The sequence below is a fragment of the Tamandua tetradactyla genome, chromosome 5, assembly GCF_023851605.1.
Source record: "Tamandua tetradactyla isolate mTamTet1 chromosome 5, mTamTet1.pri, whole genome shotgun sequence".
NCBI lineage: Eukaryota > Metazoa > Chordata > Mammalia > Pilosa > Myrmecophagidae > Tamandua > Tamandua tetradactyla.
The window spans coordinates 186,932,915-186,956,623 of record NC_135331.1 but is presented as its reverse complement, the minus strand read 5'-3'; the positions used below and the strand labels follow the sequence as shown (position 1 = coordinate 186,956,623).

The 23,709-nt window shown below is 43.5% G+C and overlaps 1 protein-coding gene across 6 annotated transcripts in view; it reads right to left on the bottom strand.

Annotated features, from left to right (window-relative positions):
- The window catches only part of NCOA7 (nuclear receptor coactivator 7), a 172,141-nt gene that overhangs the window by 136,786 nt on the left and 11,646 nt on the right, over positions 1-23,709 (bottom strand). For 2 of the 6 annotated variants that reach the window (XM_077162813.1, XM_077162814.1), the window contains exons 1-2: positions 9,824-11,277; positions 1,839-1,956 (exon numbers count right to left, since the gene is read on the bottom strand). Coding sequence is in view for 3 of the 6 variants with exons in the window: in XM_077162815.1 (XP_077018930.1) it covers positions 1,839-1,888 (50 nt within the window). In the remaining 3 variants the exon portion in view is untranslated. Of the gene's footprint in view, positions 1-1,493; positions 1,818-1,838; positions 1,957-5,921; positions 8,576-9,823; positions 11,282-23,709 lie in introns of those variants that run through there. The other 4 variants (XM_077162819.1, XM_077162815.1, XM_077162816.1 and 1 more) reach the window with 4 other exon arrangements.

Here is a 23,709-nt window from a genome sequence, read left to right as displayed (position 1 = left end):
ACTGCATCTCAGTGGGGTGACAGTCACATGCAGTCACACACGTGATAAAACTGCACGGATGTAAATGCACGTAAACACAAATGAGGGCACGGTGCGAGGGGAGCTCAAGGGTAGAGTCCTCTGGCCTGCCATGTGGGAGACCTGGGTTTGATTCCCAGCCCATGCACTTCCCAAACAAACAAAAAAATTCAACAAAAGGTGCTGCAATAGCAGGATACATGAAAAAAGAATGAAATATGACCCTGCCATACAGCATACCAAAACAAAAAACAAAAACGAGTGCACGTAAACCTGATAAAATCTAAATAAGATTGATAGACTGTAACAAGGTCATTTCCTACTTGTGATATTGTCCTGTAGTTAGGCAAAATGTTACCACGTGAGGAAACTGGATGAGAGGTGTAGGAGATCTCTGTATTATTTCTTTGAAGTGAATCTTCAATTATTTCAAAATAAAAAGTTAAAAAAAATGACTAGATAGTTCTTACTTATCTAACTATCCTATCTGTCCAATTTCTCATTTATTCAATGCCTCATTTCCTCCATCCCTAGGTAAATCTTGCAAAACACGTCACTTGGAAACATTTGCTAAATTAGCAGTTTAACTCTTGCTTTTCTATAAATGCAATTCACAGTTTGTTATTACTAATTGGAACATGCCCTGGGGAGACAAGCAACCCTATGTTTCAATACTGGTTATCATACTGTATGAAATGGACAAACTATTTACTTCCTGGGTCTCAGTTATCCTAGTGGTACAATGGGATAAAGTAACCTATGCTGCAGGTTCTAGGAAGAAAAATAAAATATTAAGCACTTAACACACAGTAGGTCCTCAAGTGTTTGTTTACTTCCTGCTTCACTGATAACCCAAAACCCAGCTTAATCTCTGGATAAAAATACAAAGAAAGACAGGGCGGTGGCTCAGTGGCAGAGTTCTCATCTGCCAGGCAGGAGACCAGTGTTTGGATCCCGGTGCCTGCCCATGCAATAAAAAAAAAACAGAAAGAAAGACAAGAAAAACCCAACAACTTCAGTTGTAGTTTGTAAGGCTTTAGATGAGGAAAACAGGAAATGTATCTCTACCGGCATAGATTGGCAGTTAGGGAAGGGGTGAGGCTGAATTCAGTTCTTATGAAGTATTTCAATTTAGGAGACCACAACAATCATGTTAAGCCTATGTTCTCAGTCCGAGTTTGAAAACATCCAGCTATCAAAATGACTAAAGGATGTTTAGCATATCATTCATTCTACTATGATTAAAATGCAGCTGCCAAAGAGATGAGTAAGTCTCTAGACAGTAAACAACCGATCACACACTAGATCACTTCTATTAAGACATCAACGAATGCACATGTATATTCTGGAGTTCAAACCTTAATAATTACAAGGACTCCACTGATAGAATTTCATCTATTCCAACTACCTGCAAAAAAAAATATTTTAGTAATAGGCTCCCTATAACGTGATAAGCATTAAATGATGTGCCGTACATTTTTAGCTGTAGCTCAACCAGTTCAGCCACAGAGCCCAGCAGCTATGTAAGCACATAGGATTGAAAACTGAGCACAGGTCACTAAATGTGGGCTCAGAGCAATCTGCAGTTCGGTGCCTAAGGACAGCTGAGCTCCCGAGCCTGGAAAACTGTCAAAGACAGAAAGAGAAGAACCAATGCTACTCCTCAAATATAAATAAGAAAAGGCTCAAACAATATATTTAACTTCTACCGGTTTAGGAACAGTCATAAAACATAAAATACCAAGTAATACTTGAGGGCAAAGTTCTCTCAAACTTTTTTTTTTAAGGTACTGATACAATTTCGTAAAGTAAATGCTTACCGAGCAAAATAGCTTTGTTTCCGTTCCTTCTTCTCTTCCTTGGTATCCATAATACACCACCGAAAGTACAAAGGAAGTGTTTGGAAAAGTTCTTCTTTTGAATCAATGTATCATAACCCTGTAATTAAAAAACAAAACAAAACAAAAAAGACTCTAAATAAAGAAGTTTACAATGACCAAAATAAAGAATAAAGTAGAATGGAGCTCCAACAGTCCACAACAAATGGGAGATAAACTTTAACCAGGAAACACAGTCACATGAGACATATACGAAATACAAATGACAGTGAAAAAAAGCTATAATTAGTAAGCAAGTGTTAAACTATACTGTAAGAGGCCAATGGAAAAAAAAAGAAATGGAAGTATTTTCCTCATACTTCATAATTGTTTGAAAATCTGCCAAAAATGTCAACCTTCATGGACTTTGGAAGATTTTTGGCTAGTTATTCAAATCTTAATTATTTTTTAAAAATATTTGAACTCATAACCACTCTTTTCAAGTAATTAATAATTAATATATCTCACATACATAATTTAAAATGGTCACTTAGGTGTTTTACAAAACCGCTCCTTTAAAAATAAAAATACTATCAGCATTGTTTAATTTTCAGAAACATGTCAGCCAGTACACTCTATTTGGGCAAATGTGGAAATGAAAGTACAAAGACTCAAAAAGCTCTTCTCCAGAATGGCTTTATGTGGTTGCCCCCCCTCTTTCCCACCCCTCCTCTACCCTCTGCTACCATCCTCTCTGCTCCCCCGCAGCTGGTCAAACCTACAAATATGGTTGTCACAGATCATTCTTCCTTAAATACTACTTTCATGATGCCGCTGCCCTGCACAATTTTCAATCCACTTACTGCCTGATTCAGCAATCTCAATTTTCTGCAGAGTAGTAATAATTCCTAAAATCTGTCCTTTTACCCTTTTACCCTGTGCCAGGATATAAGCAAAGTGTGTTTATCAGTTAAAATTATCCACCAATGCATTCCAATTCAGTGAACAATCAATCCTATAATACCTACTTATTACATGTATGCGATAAGTACTAGAGACCAAAGGTAAAGGAAACATGGTTTCCACCCCGATGGAAGTTACTCTCTTGAAAGAGAAATACACTGAGGACTTCGAGGCAAAGGCACAGAGCGGCTGGAGCCTGGAGGAGGGTCCGCTGCCTTCTGCAGAGCCCACCCCATGCACTTCACACACGGCCAAGCTTGGAAGGCCGCACACGAGCTGCCCAGGCACAGGGCCCAGGAAGCAGGCCGGGCAGGAACAAAAGCAAGACGACAGAACAGCTCCCTGCGGCTGCAGGGTCACGTGCGAGGCAGGCCGGTGGCAGGCGCAGGGGAAGACGATGGCGCAGGCTCAGGACCCAGGAGACTTTCTACCGTGCTAAGAAGCTTGAACGGAACCCCGGCATGCGAGCGTGATGCCCCCTTCACTTCTCCTACTTCCGACCTGGCCCGGCGATGCCAGTCCCCCCCTGCAGCCATCCCCAACAGGAGCCAGCTCCCCCATCGGCACAAGAACGAAAGGCCGGGGCTGAGCAGACACCGGACAGGAGGAACCGACCCCTTCCCTACTACAGCAAAACTACTTGAGACCATTGGGCCCAAATTTACTCAGCAACAGCTGAGTGAGAAAGGGGATGAAATCAAGAAATGTTTTGGAGGCAGATGAGTTGAGATTTGGCGATCCAAAGGGCACAGACAGCAAGGGGGAGGAAGGAAGGAGAACACCCTCCAAGCTTCTGTTCCTGGACTGGGTGGGGTGGTGGCGACAGGGAGGCAGAAGGAGGTGAGCAGGGGAAGGCAGAAGGAGGTGAGAGCGGAAGGAGGCGAGAGGGGCAGGCGGAAGGAGGTGAGGGCAGTTGTGGACCACAGCACCTGTGGAATCATCACCCAGAGACACCCACCAGATGTTCAATCACCGTGTCTAAAACAGGAGAATGGAGAGGGCTGGAGCAAAAGAGTTAGAAGCTATCAGCATACGGCTGTAGTTAAGGGGAAAAAAAACAGAAGAAGAAAATGACAAGGTGATGGAAGAGTAACAACTATGCACAAGGGAAGTAAGAAGGAATGGGTGTCAACTCTCACCAACATGGACTCCTCAAGGAGCTTAACATCTGGAAGGGAAGGTAAGATGCATGAAAATAACTACAAGGTGGGGACTAACGTGGAGTCATCCAATGAATAATACTAAGAATCCAGAAGAAGCAAAGTTCAATTCTGACTGCAGCAATTCAGTCACCCTTTCAAGGGGAGGTCGGATTTCAAAGGGAAGAGGAGAGACCACTTTCCAGGGAGAGGGCCAAGGCCTGAGGCAAGGCCGCAGGTGGGAAGGGAGCTGAGCCCCGATGCCTGCCTGCCATGGGTCACTCATTCCACTACACTGTCCATAAATGACCTCTTCTCCTCCTCACACCCTCACGATGAGTTGGGTGTTCTTATTTCCATTCAACTGCAGCTCAGGGATGTGGATTCATTTCTCTGGTTCACACAGCACCAGCCGAGGTGGGGCAGGAATTTGAAGCCCGTTTCCTATAGACTCCAGTGCCCTTCAATCATCCTTGGCGCCAGAATGCATCTGAAGATGAGGGAGAAACATCTTCAGAGTGGACCCTGCAGGCTCGGGCAGAGGCTCCGTCCCCAGGGCGGGGGGTCGCTGATGGCTTTTCGGGGAGCCCGGCCGGGCAGAGGCCACCTGGGCTGGGGAGCCCTCACCCCAGAACTGCAGAGGGGAAGGGGGGAGGACAGCGTCCACCTCGCCGAGCCCGGCCTCCCGGTGTGCTCTCCGCCCGCTGGACCCCATGCTTGGAAGCGCTCTGCTTCTCCTCCCACAAGCTGAGGTGGCCTTGCATGGCCCCCCTGTCCAGTCTTTGCCTTAAAGAACCCCCTGACCGCTGGGCAGCCTGCTCTCGCCTCCGCCAGGCGTACGGCACACTTCGCCCGCCACTTCCCGTGAGGCACTTCATCACAGGGTGACACCCCACTCGCCCAGCTCCCCAGCTCCAATCAAACCATATGCTCCCTCAAGTCAAAAGTCACCACGTTTCACACCCTCCTTACAGGCCCCCCAAACACCTTGCACAGAACTAGCAGAAGATCCAAACAAAAGCGAAGCAAGGAATTAGAGTCGCCCAGACTCGTCACAAGGACAGTTACACAGCAGCTGGCACAAATCCAGGGAGTCCTCTTAATTTAAGAACTATCTGGGGATGGGGAGTGCAGGGCAGAGTCTCCCATGGACTCCAGGAGGGAGGTGAGCCCCAGGCTCCTGGCCACTGCCTGGCCGGTGGTGGGTTTTTAAATCCCTCTCCTGCCTGTCACACATACACGACGATGAGTCCTATTGATTCCACTTCCCCTCATGAATAAAAATGAAGTCATAACAATCTAATTGGAAAATTTTTATTTTGCAGGCTGAGCCAGAAACGAATATTTGGTCCCAGTGGGAAAATAATGACAAAAATAAGCACAAGAGAAAAAGATTAAGTGATGCAAGAACTGACATCTGTTGCTGTTGTGTCTGTTTGGAATTGGCTAGGCTCCCTCCCCCACCCCACCCCATTCTGTTAGATAAATTTTAAATATATCCTAATCTTTGGTTTCTTTCAAGTTTCTGGGAATTTCTATATCTCTTAAACAAAACAGATGCAGCCCTTTCAGGCCCAGACACCCCCCTGGATTAACCAGGAAGAGATCAGCAGAAGATGCCGTAAAAACGAATCGCAGGGCGCAGCAGCCAGCAGCCTCCACGCTCCAGTGAAGAAGCAGGTTTCTTAAATCATTCTCTAATGGGGACCACATTTTCCACTCTGAGTGCTTCTAATGGGCCTCTTAAAAGCCCTTCCTTCATTTAATGCTGCCTTTCCCTCACATCACAGAACTCTAAACCAACACTGACTTACAGCAGCGGCCTGAATTTACAGTGGATCACACACCAAGAAGAACTGTTAGAGAATGCACAAGATGGCTCTCCTACCTAAACATTTCTTCTTGCAACCTTAAATCAGAGTAGCCAACTTGGACCAAAATTCAGCTCATTATTCAAGTAAAACTGGCACGGACAAATCCTTACCTCCTAAGAGCCATGTGGAAGGCAGAGCAGGTCCGGTCGTACCAGCCACCGGGTCCCTGTTTGAGAAACACCACTCAGAGGGATTTAAGAAGAGCTACTGGTGTCCCCACGTGGGGAGACAGAGAGAGCCACACAGCACAGAAAGGTCTGGGGCTCTCCTCTATACTCTGAGGCTACTCGTGTGTTCAGAGGGAACCAGGCAGGACAAGACGTCCATCCACTGTTTTCCTAACAACATGTTTCCCAATATACAAATGAAATCATCACAGGACCACATTTTATGGCTTGGTCACGCTGAGTGACCAGGCGAGGAACAGACCCATATGTACCTTTCTCTGTGGACATTTCCTCCTAGGAAATTCCTACGCCAGAGTAGGACGCTGTCAGCTAAACAAAGGAAGCATATTCAAATTTCAGTGTTAAACAAGGTCACAGACGGGGAGTCCCTCTTTAACAAGAAATTAGGAAAGAAGGACAAAGAAACAGTTACAAAGTGTGCCAACCGATGTGTAAGAGGCACGTCCAGGAGACAAAGCCCCCACACAAACAAATGTCACCAAAACGAAACAATAACAACATCAAAACCCAAAGGCAACAAGGAGCTGGAAGTTTATACCTGAATCAAGGTGATGATCAGAGAAGCCAGAGGTCTGCTGCCATGGGAAACGGGACAAAGCTGATGGGCGACAAAATGAATGGAGCGCTCACACACTCTTACTCCACGTCCGCTGCCTAGGGGACTGAAATTGGACCTGGAGAGACTTACACAAACGTGGGTTGCAGTGCCCTCTAATCTAAGATGAATAAAAACATTGCTTCAGCACTCCTAGAGCCTCTGAATGAGAAGCCATCTTTGGACTACGGAGACCATTTTGTAAATTGTAAGAAGAGAATGTGCAAATGAGATTTCTCAGAAAGTGCTGGTGAGGTCAAAAACTATGAAAGACCTCAAGTGCCAGAACCTGAAAACAAGCAAATACATTTACATTTTTTAAAAAGGGAGAGAGGATTGCGTAAACCAGACTGGAGAACATCAAATGAACCTCAAGGAAAACTCTAGAAATAATCATTGAAGAAGGGGCCAGGCCCTGGAAGAGGAAGTACTGAACCCTGGGGCCCAGAATGTTCAGGGAAAACAGAACAATTCAGCAGAGCAGCACCAACAAGCAATGAATGGACCTCTTTTTAGAGTATCTGGAATCACAAAGGTGAAGACTGCATCCACCTGCCAGGCGGCGCAGGTGAAACAGGCACCTGGAACCCACAGGTGGTTAAAGAAGTGGCCGGTGACCTGGCATTGGTGGGTACAAAGAACCACCAAGCACAGAGGGGGAGGCAACTAACTCTGCCAGGTCTGGAGGACCTGCCGGGGAAGTTTCACAGCTGCTGCCAGAGCTGAGAGTGGTCGCAGGAGAGTTTAGGCCCATCAGACGGAATGAGGATGCCCAAGCCACAGGAGGGAATGTGGCATAGTCAGGGAACTGCGTGGCATAGCTGGATGGGAGGAAGCCCAGGGAAGGGCGGCCGAGTGAAGTAATGCCAATCTAATAGTGGACATGGCTACTGTTCTCGTGGATCATGGACACGAAGCAACCACAGGGCATCTGCACATTAGGGGCATCTGATAAGTCTCTCTTGATCTACCTATAACTAAGATGGAGAAATATGGGTTGTAGGTGGGTGGATGCTTTCATGACTAGATGCCACTGACCCAGAGTCCCAAAAGGCTGTGCAGCAGGTTCACAGCTCAAAGCGTATCCTTTCTCATCAGTAAACTCACCACCGACCTGAATGAAAACACAGGGGCAGCCTTATCGGATTTTTGGAGATACAAACAACATCCTGAATAACAGCATTAGGATTCAGAAAGACCAGCCATCTATTAGAAAGGAGCGGAACGGATGCCATCCAAGTGTCAGGTCCTTCCCCAGCAGAGGTGGGAAGGAAGGAGAGAGGAAGGGCCTGCTGGTAGCACAAGGAAGTATGATTTGTGCTTTTAAAGGACAGCAGGATCCGGGAGCCCCAAATACCCGGCTGTGATTCCACTGCCTTCAGAAAAGACTAATGGGATCAAACCAGAATAAAAGGACTCTGGTCCCAGCCCCTCTTTGAGGGCTAGAACAGATCAGACTTACTGCATTTAGCACTAGGCCTCATATTACAGGAAAAATGCAGGGAAATTAGAGCAACCAGCATAGTTAAGTGACATAAAACCAACATTTAAAAATATTAGCTTCTAGAACCTCTGAATGAGAAGCCATCTTCGAGCTACAGAGATCATTTTGTAAATTAAAACCAACATTTAAAAATATTAGTCAAAGGAGCTTGGTCAGATTTAGCCTAGCAAAAAAAGACATGGGAGGAAATGATAGTTATTTTCAAATATCTGAAGAATCTTTACACAGTGGAGGATTTGAGCTTGTACCAATGGACCTCCAAGGGCTCTGCCTAGGACCCGGCATTAGACAGGGAGAGAGAGAGGTCCTGGCTCAGTCTAAAGGAGAACTTTCTTACAGAGCTGCAAAGAGCCACTTGCAGAGAAAGCAGCTTCCTAACCCCCACAAGTGTCTGAGCACAAGCTGAGCAGCCACTTCACCAGAGTGTGGTAGACCAGTCGTTCTCAACCTTACGAAGCCCAACCCCTATTACCTAAATAAATATGCAAGTATTTTATAATATTGAAATTAAAGTCATAGATAATATAACCTAATGGCATATGATTTTTAAAAATCAATATACTGCCTAAAATGAAAGTATTTTGGAACAGGTATTTCAATACGTCGATTCTCAGAGTTTAAAATACAATATAATGCCAAAATAAGTCAAGTAATTTATAATAGGTTTTTCAGTATGTAAATTCTAGGAAATGAGTTCATTAGTACTCAGATGACCACACCTACCTGTATGGGGCAAATTTAGACAGAGGGGAAATAAGACCAGTACCCATTTCACCACATAGGGGAAGTCCAGGAAAATGGGAGAGCAGAGTAGGCAAGCAGGAGTAACAAGGACGGGGCACAGAGCACGAGAACAGAAACTAGGGTTATCAATAATACCCAAACCGATGTTTCCGTAGGTAGTAAAGTGGCACTAACCTGTTTCCTTTCTTTAAACTGACCAAATAAATACTCACATGAGTCTTACAACAGATAGCAAAGTTTCCGAGAGGGCTGTTGCACTTGTTGCAGGACATCTGGCACATCTGCTTCCCACCAACTAAATGCCAGTAGTTCCCCCCCAACCAAAATGCCCCTCCCGGGGCGGGGGAGATCCCACACCACTGAGAACCACTATTACAGAAGAAAGTCAAGCTTTGAGGATAAACTAATATTTTTCTTTTTTTATTTTTTTTACATGGGCAGGCACCGGGAACCCGGGTCCTCGGGCATGGCAGGCAAGTATTCTTACCTGCTGAGCCACCGTGGCCCGCCCTATATTTTTAAGCTTCTTAATTAAAAAAATTTAATTTGAAAAATTCCTCCAAAGCTGAGATTTTATAAACTCTACGCACCTCAGAAGTTCCCTGTTTTCAACCTACTCTGTGCTTCACCTTAGTAACACTTATGACCTGTCATTAAGGCCGACCAGCATTTTTAAAGCAGAACATGCCTAGTTTGAATCTGGATTCTACCACTTACAAGGTAGGCAGTGTTGACAAGTTATTTCATTTCTCTCTAACCCTCTGTTTCTTTATCTGTAAAATGGCTGTTGTGAAGATTAAATGTATCTAAAGGCGTCTTAGTTTGCAAGCTGCCAGAATGCCATATACCAGAACTGGAATAGTTTTTATAAAGGGAATTTAAAAAGTTACATGTGTACAGTTCTAAGCCTACAAAAATGTCCAAACTAAGGCAGCCAGGGAAAGATACCTTAATTCAAAATAGGCGATGGGTCAGGAATACCTCTGTCAGCTGGGCAGCCACATGGCTGGCATCTGCTGGTCCCTTGCTCCTGGGCTCTGCTGCTTTCAGCCTCTGTTCCTGTGGGGATTCCTCACTTTGCTTCTCCAAGGCTGGCTTTCATCTCTTGGCTTCCCTTGGCTCTCCAGGTTCTGGCTTGCTGAACATCTCATGGTGACGTCTGCTGGGCTCCAAGCATCTCCAAACATCTGTGTCTCTGTTCTCCAAGTGTCGGCATCTGTGTCAGCTCTGCTCTGAAGTTTCTGTTGGCTCTGTCATTTCTGTCTTTTCTGGCTCTCTCCAAAATGTTTCCTATTTTAAAGGACTCCAGTAAACTAACCAAAACCCACCCTGAATGGGTGGAGTCACATCTCCATCTAATCAAAAGCTCAAACTCACAGTTGGGCATGTCACATCTCAGTGGAGATAATCTAATCAAAGTTCCCATTTACAACGATGAATCAGGATTAAAAGAAGTGGCTGCCCACACAAGATAGGATCAGGATTAAAACATGGCTTTCTGGGGTACATAACAGCTTCAAACTGGCACATAAGAGCTGCCTCTAGAGTCTAGTGTTTAGCAGAGCAGAGAATTCTATCCACTGAGATTTCAGTGAACCCAAATGTTCAAGTGTTCCTAGAAACTACCCCTACCCTCATTCAACACACCTGGAGAACAAGATTCAAATTGGCCCCAAATAGAAAAACCACTAACTCAAGCATGGCACACCTAGAGAACATAAGATGACAGCAATCAGCACAAGTTAAAACATTTATTGAACATTTACCAGATGTGCAAAATTCTGTTTTTAATGCTGTCACATACACTGTTTAATTCTATCTTCATGACGGTGCTAATATTCTCAATACTTTACAAATACAGAATCTGAAGCTTAGAAAGGTTAAAGATTTTTCAAGGTCAAACAGCTCTAAAAAAGCCAGAATGACCAGTGCTGTCTGATCTCAAAGCGAGACCCACTCTCAAGGCCTCTGATGCTAGCTTATAACTGCACAGAATTTTCAGGTTAACTGCCTGGTTTTTCCTGGATTTATCTACAGCCAAAAGGGAGAACACCAGCTATGGAGCCAGTTGTCCTTCAGGGTGTAAATCCTGAATTGTATTTAGGTTAGTCATTGTTACTGGTTAATAAATGCACTGCAAGGAACATAACAACCTTCAGTGCATTCTATCAGTTATTACACTGATTTAGGTTTTTAAAGAGCTAAGTGGAAAGCACTTTCCCCTAATTCACCAAATTATATAAATCACCACTTAGATTTTATGAACAGAAGTAATGATATGTCTTTGAATACGCCAAGAATATTTCCCTTAGCAACTGGTCACCTTTTTTTCTTTCTATTGTTTTGAAATGTTAACTTCTGCCAATCTTACTTCTCCACTAAAAAAAAAAATCAGTAAATGCAAGGAATCAGGAAGATGAAATTTTGATCTTTCAAAAAATGCTTTATTAGTTTTAATTTACAAAAGCAATATATGTTGACCTTTTTCTCTAGGGACTAAAATCATAGGTCCTTTGTAGAACTAAAAATTATGATTCTACAAAAATCCTACCAAATGTTTTAAATGTATTGCATGTGTTCTCTCATTAACATGTATAAGGACATAAGAATTCAGTTTTGAACAGTTTCTACTTGCACACAAAGGCAGATTACAGGGGAGAGAAATCTTCAGAAAGTTATATGGTAAGTCACCAGAGGTAATGATAATAGTACAGAGTCTACTCTGCTAATCTCATTTCCCATCTGTGATGGCTGGGAGCTGTGCACCCCAAAAACATGCTCTTAGACTTAATCCATTCCCGTGGGTGTGAAACCCCATTGTAAGTAGGACCTTCTGATGAGGTTCCTTCAGCCAAGGTGTGTCCCAGCTGAATCAGGATGGGATACAATCCTCTTACGAAAGACCTCATAAGGAAGGTCGGAGAGAGAAAGCCAGAAGCTGAAGTCATCACCAAGAAGTCGGGAGAGGCTGCCATCTGCACTGCCACGTGACAGCAAAGACACCAAGGGCCACCAGCAGCCAGCTCCAGAATATCACGGCCTTCTGATAGAAAGCATCGCCTTGATGATACTTTGATTTTGGAGTTCTCCCAGCCTCAAAACCAACAAGCCAATACACTCCCACTGTTTAAGCCAACCTGTTGCAATTTGCTTCAGCAGCCAGGAAACCAAAACACCAACCATAAGGGGAAACTTCCTCTTTCTCACCATCAATCACTGTTTACTGGGTATCTGCGACATGCATATGAATGTCCCTCAACAAGAATGGGGGCCACCTGATGTCTGCATCACCCACAGCGGCTTCTGGGGACACCCCCTACTACTATGCCATTCCTGGGACGACTCCAAATGATCTCTAAGATGGATCTAAAGCTGGTGGGCTCCAATTATCATCAATAAACATAGAGGTCACTTGGGAAGAAAAATGTGTCCTTAATTACTTCTGGAGTTCATTTTCATGGTATTCTCAGACCGCACCATTCCTAAAATCGCAGGATCTCGGGCCCACTTGACTTTTCTGCAGACAGCTTCTAGCCCTGGTCCAGAAGGAGTTAGCTCTACACTCTTGTGGAGTTTCTCCACTGGTACAGGACTCAAGCTCATTCCCCAGGGCCTTGCAGAGAGCAAGTGCTGACGTGGGCGACTGAGCCAACCCTGTGCTCACAGCACACACCATAATGACTGCCCTTCACCACTGCCCAGCTCCTTCCACTGCAGGGAGAAAGGAGTGTGATGGGGTGGCTTCTCCTCCTCCTCCTACTTATCATTATTATTATGATTTGGTGGGAAGGGTCTATTTGAGAGATCTGAATTAACTGATGCCACAAAACCAATAATATTTGATGGATAAAAGGTGCTAAAAATATACAGAATATCTTTTTTTCTAAAAAGAATATCTTTAAAAAAAAACTGCTGCAAACACCAGTTTTTATGAATTACATGTGAGTGGTTTTGGTTTGTTTATTTGTATGTTTTTTTTTTCTGGGGGGGTGGTGCATGGGCCAGGAAATGAATATGAGCAGTTTTTGAGACATTATGAATAAAAGGCAAAGTACATTCTACCAGCTAGATTGCCATGCCACCAAGAGAAAGGCCACGTGCTTCTTCTTTTCTCTGGATGGTATCTCTAATTGAATGCATTTTCAAAATACACTCATATTTACAAAAATGCAAAATGAAAAAACATTGAATTATCACTCTTTTTAATGTACTTTCAGCATATTTATTTACATGGAGAATATAGGTGGCAGTAAACAATTTACACTTAGTCACAGTAGTGCCTTATACATATTTATGAGCAGTTCCCTTCAATTCGGAAAGTGTTGACTAAATATCTGTTTTATGCCTACCTCTGTTCTATTTATCTAAAACCTATGAATATAAAAGGGACTGATATGCCCTAAAGAAACCCATTTTTGACAAGGTAAGTACATTTATGTAATCAAAACAAGTGGGGGGGGTATGTAAAAAAATAAAGTCAGATAAAACGTACGCTTCACAGAGGAAGTCCTAACAGGAAGTAAGAAAAGGGCCAGGTCCCAGGGGCCAGTGTAGTTAGGGCAGGGGGGAGAGGTGGCCTATCCCCCAAACCCACTATTCATTCCATTTCAGTAGTGTTATACAACCAATGACAACCTGGATAAACAAGAGTTATTCATAACGCAAATACTCTCTACCGGAGCACACTCAATGGGACAGCAACTCTACTCAAGTCTGTTTCAGATGTCCGGGGTAAACACAGAAGCAGGCATGCAGTGCTTGTCTAAAATGCGGTAAATAAAGAAAAGGGGGTTCAGGTTCAAGGCATAACTGACAGAATCTCAGGGACAGGAAATCTGTCCAATATGAAACTGAATCAGCATCATGAAGTACAATGATATCTTCTTGGGAAAAAAAATTATATATGTGGTATTTGTGGTAGACTGACTTATATATTCCATGTGGGCATACTGGTCTCGTTGGCACTCTGGGGGGGGGGGACCCACCGGAAGCAAGATCTCTTCAAGACGCTACTTCAAGTAAGGTGTGGCCCACTGCATCACACTGGGCTTCAATCCAGATCAGTGGGGTCCACTGCTGGCAGAGTGGACGTCAGACAGAGACAGGAGCCAGGAGAGGCCCCCAGGGGCATTGTCATGTGACAGAAAAGCCCAGGACGAAGGTTCGCCGGCAGCCAACCCCAGAATGCCACAGTCTTTGGAAAAAGCTATCACCTTGCTGATGCCTCAATTTGGTACTTCTCCTAACCTCAAAACTGTGAGCCAGTATTCCCACTGCTTAAGTAAACCTACTGCGTGGGATCTGTCTTAGCAGGTGGGAAACTAAACCAGTACTCAACTAGAATTTTCTAGGAGACTGGGATATGAAACCAGTGTATGGTTTATTGACTTGCTTGATACAAAAGTTTTTGCAGAATTCAAAAGAAATGGCACTCTGGTAGATTACATTGTTGTTCTCAGTTATTCACGCCCTCTCTCCGTTTAAGAATTACCCATCCATGCCCTGTGCTATGTGACTTTGTGGTGCTTTGCTGGAAGGACCCAGCAATGACCTAGGGTTTGGTCACATGATTCATTTTGACCAATGGACTATGAGTATTAAAAGTGTACTTATTAAAAGTTGAGGCTCTAAGACATAAGCTTCTTTCTGTTCTCTGCCATTAGAAGAGCATGCTAATTTTTCAGCTTGGGCCCCAGGATACAGGCATGTGGAACAGACCGGAACACCTACTGCAATTCTGGAGTCCAGCCCAGACCTGCCAAGCCCAGCCAAGAGCAGCCAAACCACAGTCGACCTGCAGATCCATGACTATGAAATAAGTACGCGTGGTTCTAAGCCACTGAAATTTGGAAGCTGTTATGCGGCATTATTACAACAACAATCTACCCTTAGAACAATCCTAATCCCAAAATTACTATGCGGATTTTTACTGTGATCAAACCACATAGTGCACATTGCTTTCTATATAAAGAGATACCAAAGCCCCAAGACAGAAGCAGCAAATTAGCAAAAGAACCAAGGAAACTTCCTTTCCTTCTGGTTGTCTTTCATTTGCATGACCATTTCAATTTAAGTTAAAAGACATCATTAGGCACCAAGGCTGATTGATATAGTCTTGGTTTACTCAACTACAGACTTCAATATAACTTATTTAAAATTGTTTTTATACCCTATCACTGTTCCAAAAGGACACTGCTCCAAAAACGATTACTTTTCCACCATTTCTATTCCGCCGCTTTCTCCTACTTTAAAGGAAATGTGGGCATGCAGTTGGGAGAACTGGTAAATATCATTTTCACCACTGGAACAGAAAGCAGACCTTGGCCTCTTCACCCAGGAGCTGGTTCAGGCCAGGGATTACAGCACGCATCACACTTGTAGAAAGCAGACCTTGGCCCCTTTACCCAGGAGCTGGTTCAGGCCAGGGGTTACAGCACGCATCACACTTGTACGGGTTGGTCTATGAGCCGCCTTCTCGCCTTCTCAGCGCGCAGTCACACTATCCTGTGCTGCCTTCTGGCTGCTCCTCATCCCCACATTCCTTCCAATCAGAAAACAAGCTTCTTGAAGGAAGGGACGCGCTGTATGTTGTCCCTGCACACAGGCATGCACACACGCGCGCACGCACGCACACGCACACACGTGCCACAGCTCCCAGTTCAGACCGGACACAGGACTTAGGTGTGCTGAACTGATTTTTTATTTGCTGTGGCTAAATGCCTAACGGTGGTAGGCTGAATTACGAGGCCCAAGAAGGAATGCATGCTTAATCTTAATCCACATCCCGTGGGTGTGAGACCATTTGTAAACGGGACCTCCTGAAGATGTTATTTTTAGTTTAAGGTCGTCATCCATATTCCTGGCGGCCTTTTAAGAGGAGAACTGAAAGCCAAAGGTCAGAGGGGGCCACAGAGGAGCCAGAAGTCACGGAAACCAGAAGAGCAGATGCAAGGAGGGAGAGCCTGTCCCGTGCTAGGAGGCAGCGACGCCAGCCGCGCGCGGCAGCCAGCCAGCACCAGCCCACCACAGCCTCCCACGAGAAAGCATCTTCTCCCTGACACCTTGATTTCATGCTTCCAACCTCCAAAACGGCGCAACAATAAATCCCCATCGTTTCAGCCACCCCATCGTGCGGTATTTGTCGGAGCAGCCTGGCAAACTAAGACACGAATAGAAACTGATGTCAGGTTGTGGGACAGTAAGATCTCGTCTTTCACTTAGATGAGGAGCCTCCCATTTTTCTACGTCCCACTCCACATCACTAAAAATACCTGAGCATGAAACCCTAATTTGTTTATATATTTTTACTTATAACATACGTCTACTACCCTTTCTATACCATGTATAACATGAAAAGGTAAAATAGACCTTCTAGCAAACTCTTCCCATGTCCTGTGAATCTCCCCACTCATGGGGTGCACGAACCCCACCCTGGAGACCACTCAGCAAGACCACATGCGCATGCATGAAAACAGCTCCTGAGACAGGGTCTCAGGAAATGCAGGATCCATGAAATTCTAATGCATTTGTGAACTTTATGCATATTCTGAGAGATTCATGATATGGTCTAGACCAAACAAGTAATATTTTAGCATTAGTGATAGAGCTGTCCTTGCTTTAATATATTAATTTGTTTTAATATATTACTAGAGCCCTACTGAAATGCATTTGCTAACTGCTGTCTCCTCTGCAATTGAGCCCTTTAGTTTTTAGACTTTAGAAATGAAAATCTATTATCAGATTTTTAGGCAAACATCTATAAGACAGAGAACCAAAGGGTATAACACTCTGATCTTGGAAATTAGGGAAACAGACAACTGAGTAGAGGGGAAGATGGAACAAAAACCCATAGATCCTCTCTAAGCCTGCTGCCAACACACCGAGGTCCAATCCTGCTGCGTTCCACAAGCGTCTACATGGAGGACACTGAGCTAGAAAACCGAGGGGCACGAGTGACATAAAGCACACTCACTGAGAGGTTACTGTGAGTACACCAAGCTCTCAATAAAGCAAGCCAAGATTTAGTTAATTTGTGGTACAATCAATTAAGTGTCAAAAGAACTGAAGTCAAGGCGATGCAAAGATGGCTTGGTGGCAGAATTCTTGCCTGCCACGGTGGAGACCCCGGTTCGATTCCCGGAGCCTGCCCATGCGAAAGAACAAAATAACTGATGTCAGAGTACAGTGGATGGCATAGGAAGTCCTCATGGAATGAAGTGCCATGCTGGGGCAGGAGACTGGCAGCAGAGAAGAGAGGGAAATCCAGAGAGGCAGTGCAGCAAAAAACCTGGAGGCAGGAATTGCTCTAGTTGGGGGGGGGAGGGGAAGCGGTGGGGAGGGGAGGCGGGGGGCAGGGACCACTGAGCCCCGAGTTCACGCTGGGATGGATGTGCAGTAAGGCCCAACACGGGAGTTGTGGAGAGGGTATCGCCGTAGCTTTGCTTACACGCAGTGTTCTCTAGCTCAAATGTCTGATAAAAAGCTACCAGGCCTAACACTTTGAAAATTATTTCACTCGGTCTACTGATTCTTCAAAAGCTAGCCTTGGGGCTGATCTACAGAAAAACCAAGTGAGCTAAATGCAACAAAAAAATACCAAGCAGATGGTATGTGGGTGAAGATGCTGAGGAAGTGAAGAGTGAGTAGCTTTGAAAGAAGGAAGAGAAAGTAAAATATGTCAAAACGAATATGCATTTGGTAAAGAAAAGTCAACAATATAAGAAACCTATGATAAACTAATTTTAATAAATTCCAATTATCATTATAATACCTATAGATAATAAATTAAAATGTGAAAGGAGAAAATATAAATCACCTATAATCTAAACATCGGGGGGGAGGGAGTCTTACTATTGCCAGTCTCCTGTCTTTTCTTCTATGCAGATGCATTTTTAAATCAAATTAGGATGTTTCTGTCCATACAGTTTGGTGTTTACTTTAACTCAATTATTGTGAACATGTGCTATGCCACTAAATGCTCTTCAAAATGATGATTTTAATGGCTAAATATCTTACCATGGATATGTTCTCATTTTAACAATAACTCCACTGGAGTTTTTTCTCAAATTGTCACAATAACAACTGTGATAATAACTAATACTTACATAATCGTTTTCTCTGTGCCAGACAGGTTCCAAGTGCTTTACAAGTGTTAACTTATCTAATTCTCAAGACAATGTAGGAGGTAGTTACTATTATTATCTTCATTTTACAGATGAGAAAATCAAGATTTGGAGAAATTATCTTACCGAATTCACATCACTGGTAATTAGTGGAATAGGATTCAAAGCCAGGCAGCTGGCTCGAATCCCTGCCCATAATAACCCTTTATCAAACCAGAGAATGTGCGTATTTCTGATCTTGAGCCTCGTCTCCCATTATTTCCACAGGCCACACTTTCAGAACGAAATCAATGATGCCAAATGCATGAGCTAAACTGCTCTCCACCTAAGGTGAACTGAGGCACCCTTCTGCACCTGTGAAAAAGGACTATGCTCCCAGCGCACCCTTGCCGGCACTGTTACTGACTTCTCAAAGTCTAACGATAGCCCATTTCTTTAAGGCAATGACACTGAACAGATTTTCACGTCCTGGCCATTTGCGCTCCTGTTTTGTTAATTTTCGACTCCTATTCTTTACTACCATAATTTACACAGAGTTAAGGCATGTTAAATTGAAATTATTTTGGAAGGTGCTATGACGAGCAGGACCTTGGAAGAATCACCAGGACACGGTGCTGGGTCTCAGCTGTAAAGATCTGAGGCCCCAAGCGCCCAGCAGCACTGCCAGGAGGCTGATCAACAGCCTGAAATTGTGCTTTGTACGCATCAGCACTGGCTAAGCTTGTCCAGCGGCTCGAATGCCCACCACCACCACTGTTTCCTGTTGTCAACTTGCATGGGAAACGAATGAGTAAATCTGACACGTGTTTAGTGAGGTCAGAATTAGTGAAGGAAAACGAAAGCTCTTGAGAAATTTTCCAATAATCTAAGAGTCACCTCAGGGATTACCCCTTTTCTACATGGCACACCTGGCTAACGGTCTGAATACTTCACGCGAGTAGTGCTGAATAAACACGACTGACTCTCCTTGTCTCCTGTTAAGCAGCCATCGAAAGCAAACTGCTTTCCGTGGAAAAGTGGACCGTGGAAAGATGGCAGAGAAGGAGGCTACAGGAACCAGTTTCCTACACTAACACAACCACTGAACTGGCAGGAGCTATTTGACTCAACTATTTTAGAATTAGTGAAACACTGTACAGCATTCAAGGCAGAACTGGAGGAAGGCATGGCTGGCAAATTGCAGTAAGTATCATCAAATTCCACCCTCCATGCAGCAAATATCATACACACACGCCCCCATGGCAGGGCAGGACGCAGCCCTCCGAAATCCAAGGGACGGGGTGGGCTCATCACCAGTCACTGCTTTCCAGCAGCTGCTTCAGATCGCTGGGGGCCCAGCTCAGAGGGCAGCCCCAGTGCCAACCCTGCTCCACCCCCTCAAGCAAAGTGGCAGACACCTGTTCTATTTTCCTTTCTTTCCATTCCATTTCAGAGCAATAACATTTTGGACAAGTCAGAGGTAGACAGACGGCTCCAGCCTTGAGCAACACAACAAACCCTAGAAATCCCCAGATCCAGAGCTCTAATAATACCACACTGAAGACGTCTCAACACAAAATTACAAAACACACACAAAAAATTAAAACAGGACAGAATGGCCCACTCCCAGGAAAAAAGAATTTGCCAGAAACCATCCCTGAGGAAGCTCATACATTGGAACTGCTAATCAAGGACTTTAAATCAACCTTCTTAAATATGGCCAGTGAAGTAAAAGGGATCCATACATATATATATATACCTGAAGGAAATTAGGAGAACATTTTCTGAACAAGACTAAGAGATAGAAAATTGTAAGATGGAACCAAACAGAAATTTTGGAGCTGCAGAGTACAGTAATTGAAATTAAAATGGATTAGATAGTGGAAACAACTTTGGCGGTTCCTGAGAAAGCTATGCAGACAATAACCGTATGACCTGGCAATCCCGAAAGTATTGAAAGCAGGTACTCAAACAGATATTTGCACACCAATGTTCACAGCAGCATTATCCACAACTGCCAAAAGATGTGGCAGGGTCCATCAACCAATGAATGGATCAACAAAATGTGATCTATACACACCGCGGAATATTATTCAGTTATAAAAAGCAGTTAAGTTTTGTGCTTGAGAATCTTGAAGACATCAAGTTGAATGAAGTAAACCAGACACAAAAGGACAAATATTTGTTTGACTTCACTGATACTAAATTATTAGAATAAACAAATTCAGAGTCAGAAAATAGAACACAGGCTACCAGAGGCTGGGGGGGAGGCAGGCAGGGAATAAGGAGTTCATGCTTAAATTGTACAGAGTTTCTGTTAGGGTTGACTGAAAAGTTTTGGTAATTAGTGTTGGTGATGACAGTACAACACTGTGAACAGAATTAACAGCACTGAAAGATACATGCAAACGTGGTTAAAAGGGAAATTTTTAGATTGTACATCTTACCGAAATAAATTTTTTTTAATTACATAGGACTGTACAACACAGTGAACTCTAAAATTAACCATGGGCTGCATTATAAAAACGTTTTTCTTCAATTTTAAGAAATATGCCACACTACTGCAAGGCACTAATAATAGGGAGCTTTGTGTGAACTCTGTATTTATTTTATGCAAGATTTTCCTATAAATGTATAATTTCTCTAATAAAAAAGAGAAGATATCTATTTTAAAAACTCTTTAGAAAGACTCAACAGCATATCTGAATAGGCATAAGAAAAGTTCAGTGAACTTGAAGACAAGACAACTGAAAGTATCCAGTGTGAGGAACAAAAAGGAAAAATAGTGAAGAAAATGAACAGAGCTTGAGGGGTCTGTGGGACACTGCCAGTCTGAAAGTAATATGTACCCCAGGAAGCCATGCTTGAATCCTGATTCAATCTTGTCAAGGCAGTTGTTTCTTGTAATCCTGATTCAGTATTGCTGGGTGGAAAGTTTAGATTAGATTATTTGAATGGAGATGTGACATGCCCAGTTGTGGGTGTAATCTTTTGATTAGATAGAGATGTGTCTCCACCCATTCCACGTGGGTCTTGATTAGTTTACTGGAATCCTGTAAAAGAGGAAACATTTTGGAGAAAGCCAGAAACAACAGAGCCAACAGAAACTTCTGAGCGGAGCTGACACAGATGTCAAAACTTGGAAAACAGAGACATGGATTATTTGAAGATGCCTGGAGCCCATCAGACATTGCCATGAGATGTTCAGCAAGCCAGAACCTGGAGAGCCAAGGGAAGCCAAGAGATGAAAGCCAGCCCTGGAGAAGCAAAGTGAGGAACCCCCACAGGAACAAAGGCTGAAAGCAATGGAGCCCAGGAGCAAGGGACCAGCAGATGCCAGCCACGTGACTGCTCAGCTGACAGAGGAGTTCCTGACCCACTGGCCTCTCCTAAGTGAAGATAACCTCTTGTTGGTGCCTTAATTTGGACACTTTCACTTCCATAGAACTGTGAACTTGTAACTTATTAAAGTCCCCTTTTTAAAAATTGTTTCAGTTCTGGGCTATACTGCATTTCAGCAGCTTGCAAACTAAGAGAGATACCATCAAGTTTACCAATATACGCATTACTAGAATCCCAGAAGGACAAGAGAGAAAGGGGTAGAAAAAGTTTTTGAAGAACTAATGGCCAAAAACATTTCAAATGTGATCAAAGGCAAGAACATACACATTTAGGAAGTGCAACGATCTCCAAACAGGATAGACACTAAGTAATCTACAAGAAACAGTATAGTAAAATTGCCAAAATCTTCAGTCCTTAAAGAAAAACAATAAAGAAAAAAATGTCGGACGGGCCACGGTGGCTCAGCACGCAGGAATGCCTACCTGTGATGCCAGAGGACCTGGGTTCGATTCCCGGTGCCTGCCCATGCAAAAAAAAAAAAAAAAGAAAAAAATGTCAAAAAAAGAATTCTAAAACTGGCAAAATCATCTCTCAAAAATGAGGTCAATAATAAGACATTAATAGATAAACAAAAGCTAAAAGAGTTCATCACTAGAAGACCTGTCTTACAAAAATGCTAAAGGGCGTCCTTCAAGCTTGAAATAAAAGGGCATTATGGAATAATTCAAAGCCATAAAAGAAATAAGAAACACTGGTAAAAGTAACTACATAGGTAAATATAAAATCCTATATAACTGTACTTTTAGTTTGCAACCCCCTCCCCACAAACGACTTAACAGGCAAATGTTAAATCTATCTTAATGCAGTGCATAAAGATATAATCTGAGCCAATAATAATATAAAGAGGGAGGGACAGAGATATATAGGAGTAGAGAGTTTGCAGACTATTGAAACAAGGTTGGTACCAGTCAAACTAGGTTATTAGTCTGACTATATATCTGATAAGGATTTAATGTCCATAATATATAAAGAACTCTTAAAATTCAACAAAAAGACAAACAACCCAATTAAAAAATGGGCCAAGAATTTGAACAGACATTTCCCCAAAGATATTCAAATCACCAATAAATATATGAGAAGATGTTCAACATCATTAGCCATCAAAGAAATACAAATTAAAACTACAATGAGCTCCTACTTCGCACCCAGTAAGATGGCAATTCAAAAAAGAAAAGAAAAGAATTGTTGGTGAGGATGCGGAAAAAAGGGGAATTCTCCTACACTGCTGCTGTAGGTGGTTCCTCAGAGAGTTAAATGCAGAATTGCTATTTGACTACTTCTAGGTAATACCCAAGAGAACTGAAAACAAGGACTTGGACAGATAGTTTCACACCATTATTATAAAAAGCTATTTATAATGAGTGTTAACACAATGTTTGAGAAAGAACTGGTAAAGTAAGCCTTGGCTGCTAAAAAAGATAATACGCGACTGCGTATATATAAGGTGGGTTGCTGGGAGTGGGGAGGGATGATGGTTAAATAAATGCTTGAACTTTGTTTTGTTTGGGCCAAACTTAGCATATCAGTGGATGGTTAAATAAAACCTTCAACATTTTGTGCGGTTTCTGGGAGTCAATCTTAGCATGTCGTCCAAAACTCACCGTTAACTTTTACTAGACAGCCAATTTGGTATTTATAATGAGAAATGCCTCTTCTCAATAAGGAGCCTGCTTGGAAAACTAAATTACACGCAGAAGAACCCACTAGAAGTTTACAGAATCTCTTCTAAGAAAGGCCCCAGAACTGAGTGGGGCTGTTAATGAAAACAGGAGTAGCGGGAACAGCATGGAAAAGAAAAATCACATGCAGTGCGTGTGCAGGAAGCCACAATCAGTTATGTACAAGTAGAGCAGAAGTTCTTAACTGTAGGTCCCTAAGAAGGACATGAAAGCAAAATGATGTGTGAGGGGTAATGCTGAACTTTCATCAGACTTTTTAAAGGGTCCACGATCAAAAAAAAAAAAAGTTAAGAATGATGTGCTTCAAGTGCAGGGCAGAGAGGGGCACTGGATGGACCCCGGGCCCAAGGGGGGGCTCCTTCCTGTGGGATGGGACTCCTTCGAAAGGTTTAAAGAAGGGCACTGAGAAAGACGGTGGCTAAAACCTGAAGGGAGACGAAAGGAAAGCAAAATGCAGGCAGCAGCCCAGGGCCTCGGCAGTGGCAGGCGAGGGCAGTGGCAGCAGAACAGAGACGAGTGAATTCAAGAAAGGGTCCAGCGATGAAACCGAACAGGCTGCACGTTCACATTTGCTTGGATACGCGAAAATGTCATGAGGGGATTCTCGAGAAATGACAAGGCTGGTTGCCTGTGTGCAGGGGAAGAGGTGGCTGTGAAACGAGGGTACGAGGGCGTCCTTTCCTGG